Here is a 3,236-nt window from a genome sequence, read left to right as displayed (position 1 = left end):
GGGAAAATATGGGTCACCTATCTTCTGGGGGTTTTGTTTCAGCTTATCTGTACATCATGTCGTTACCTCACCATTATTTTTATTCCAAGCTTATCTTACGGCAGTTGACGTTTTCTCACACAGCATTCTAGTAGGCAATTCTTTCTTCCCTTGTGTTTCACTTGCAGAACAAACATAAGCAGATTTTTTTTTTTTTGACTACACAGAAAATAAAATACAGAAGCTGCACATCCTCTCTGTGTCTCCTTTCCCTTGATAGGTAAGGCAAGTCAGCCCTCATGTGTGGGAATGTGAGACGGGCCTTGGCTATCCCCTCACCTCCTCTTCCTCTGCCCTCCTCTGTGCCACAGTGCCCACAGCTACGCCATGGTAGATCCTTGCCACCGTTCACATAGCTCAGACTCAAAGACAATTTTGTGAAAAGAAAAATTGATGTAGCTTTTTTGCTGTCATTTTCCTTATTGTTGTTACCTGTATACATTCCTTTGGAACTTGTGCAAATCCTCAATAAATTATAAGAATGAAAAGTCCTGAGCCCCCTGCACTTACAAGGCTCTCTTTACTGTTTTTACAGCTGTATAAAGTCCACTCAGCAGTACTTTGGGGGTATTTCTATTGTTCTTAAACATGGATTGATTGACTGGGTAGAAGCATCTAAGTGTCTATCTCCTGAGACCCCCACATTCTAATGAGGTATCTTCAGTTAGCATTTATCTCAATGCCAGAAAATGTAGTTTAAAAAAATTCATAGGAACTTTCTCTCAAGGGCAGAATGAAGAAAAGGTGTTCAGATGTTTAAATGCCCAGTTCTCAAAGATAGTCCTATAAAGGTGTTTCTCCTCTTTCCTACTCTCAAGGGACATTCAATAGCAAACCAGAAGGAGGGAGGGTGGGTGGCCTTACCTCTTTAGTACAGGCTGAGGACAGAGGAGGCGCTTACACGCTGCATTATCACCAGCAGCAAAAAAACAAAACAAAACAAAACAAAAGATAACAACAACAACAACAACAACAAAAAAAAAACACCCAACAAAGCAACAGAACCGTTACAGTTTAAACTGTGATACAGTCTAGACCATGAGATCTGAAAATGGAAACTTTCAGTTCAAATACAGATATTTTCTTAGTAAGGGAATATCAAGTTCTCAACACTTCAAAGCTTGGGGTGTGTGTGTGTGGCTGGAGTCTTCCTCTCTGCTGGAAGTGAGACATCAGACTTACCTAGAGCCAAGGATGCCCTAAGGGTATCAGAAAGGCCTACTCCCAGGCTGTCCAGGTGCATAACGGGCCTAAGGCTCCAAGGCTGCTTTCAAAACAGGAAATGACAGGAGAGTGAAACGGCTGGCAGGAAGCATTTTGTACTTCAGATTTCTACCATTTTCACGACAGTAAGACCATAGGGACAGTGTAGACTTAATGACCTTTCCAGGTACTCAAATTCAACAGGAGGAGGACACCTTAATGCCCTGATTCTGTAGAAGCTGTATTCTAACCGTGAGCTGTGATGGGCCAGCACCCAGCTTAGCCAGCATGTACAAGCTTATACCCTACCCTCCAGCTTCCTGGCACTAACCTGGATCAGATGTCAATCAGGCAGGTCCTTGCAACTTCTGACTGGTGGTTTCTTTGGCCTTCTTGCAGGTGAACAGCCACTTTATGATTCGGGCGTTCCTTTCTACTACAGAGGTGGTGCTAGGCACCTGTTCGATGAGCTCCTCTTCTTGTAACCCGTCCTCGCTGTGCCTGGAGAAGCTACTATCAGAAGCAGCCATGCTCACGCTACGCACTTTGAGTGTAACACAGTCGGATCCAGCAGAGAAGTTCTCCCTCCCGAGAGCCTCCACCACGTCAGGGTCCAGGCCGCAGTACTTGAAGAAAGTGTCAGACTCAGCCTTAGCTATGGAGTAGCGGGAGCTGAGATCTGACTGAGAGCGCTGCAGTCCTTTGCTACGCGACACCCTTAGCTCCACGCCAGAGTGTGCGACAGGAACCTTGGGAGCCACCTCTAAAGGCACAGCTAGCGACTTCATGGGTGGTGACACAGAGGCTGGTCCAGCAGCTGCTGCCTGACCCGACTTAGTCCAAGCAGCCTCTGTTTCCTTAGGTTTATCCTCACTCACTGCCCCCGTCGTCTCAGGGGCCACTAGTATTTTGTCCTTGCCAGACCCCTGAAAAAACTTTCTTAGTAGCCCCACTCTGGAGCAATCTGCATCTGGCCCTCTGACGAGTTCGCATTTCTGCCGGTAGATCACCAATGAATCAGGTCTCAGCGGCTTTCGGGTGATAGCCCTGCGGGCTACGGGAGCTGGGGCAAGAGCGGAAGGGACCGGGTTGCCGTGCTTCACCCCTGGGGCCTCAGGGACCTTCCCCTCAGGAGCCGGGCTAGAGCCCAGCGTGCTGCGAACGTACTTGGCGCGGTCCGCTGCCAGTCTCTCCACAGCGCTCTTGCTCGATGGCTGCGCGGTGTGAGTGACCTCGGCTGCCTTCGGGTCCCCGAGAGGTGGCCGCATTCTGGCAAGAGAATCGAGGGTCGGCAGGGCGCGCATTCTTGCAGGACTCGAACCCACCAAGCTAGCGTCCAGCAGAGACTCCTGTTCCGGCGCCACTCGGTCCGGGTCAGTTCCGAAGTCCGCAAGGGGTGGGGAAAACACGCCCCAGGGCCCCTCCGCCCAGATCCGGAGTTGGGGCGAGCCGGAATGGCTGGGAAAGGTGAATCACTAAGGCGCCAGCTCGCTCCTCCCATCCAGGACTTGAAGCCTCCTACACCTGGTGTCCCCGCCCCTTTACCTTCTAGTTTTCCCGGGCCCTAAACTCACCACACCACCCCCAGCCTCCTGTCAGGTGTTCTGTCTCTTGCCTCCTACTTACTGTACCCCCATCACTACTCGCTTCAAGAATACCTCGCCTCCAGCCACTGCTCCCAAACCCTCTCTTCTGTCTTAAGCGCCCGCCCCCCCCCCCCCCCGCCGCCATAAGTCCTCCCCCTTAGTCCCCCCACCCCCTCCGCCTTTCTTAGGGAGGGTGGAGCAGTCTCACTGGGCAAGGCTACAAGGGACCCAGCCTGCTCAGCTCCAGGTATCTGAGGCTTCCTTCCAGGTCTCAGAGGCTTAAGATCCTTCCTTACTGGGGCCTCGCGATCCGAGAGCTAAGAGTCAGAAAGAAGCCCTATCCCAGGTTCCCCACAAACCATTTATGTCCCTTTAATTCTAAAGTGATCTCCTCAGATTTGGAAATGT

General features: G+C 50.8%; 1 protein-coding gene across 1 annotated transcript; it reads right to left on the bottom strand.

The window, feature by feature from the left end:
* Positions 1 to 1,476: 1,476 nt before the first annotated feature.
* On the bottom strand, positions 1,477 to 2,755 carry Fam110c (family with sequence similarity 110 member C). The gene has a single exon (XM_051153629.1). The coding sequence runs from the start codon at positions 2,544 to 2,546 to the stop codon at positions 1,590 to 1,592; it is 957 nt and encodes a 318-aa protein (XP_051009586.1). The 5' UTR covers positions 2,547 to 2,755; the 3' UTR covers positions 1,477 to 1,589.
* Between the last annotated feature and the right edge of the window lie 481 nt (positions 2,756 to 3,236).

This window comes from Acomys russatus, chromosome 1 (assembly GCF_903995435.1).
Source record: "Acomys russatus chromosome 1, mAcoRus1.1, whole genome shotgun sequence".
Classification (NCBI taxonomy): Eukaryota; Metazoa; Chordata; class Mammalia; order Rodentia; family Muridae; genus Acomys; species Acomys russatus.
Note: the sequence above shows the minus strand (reverse complement) of the source record. Positions and strands in the feature narration are given on the sequence as shown.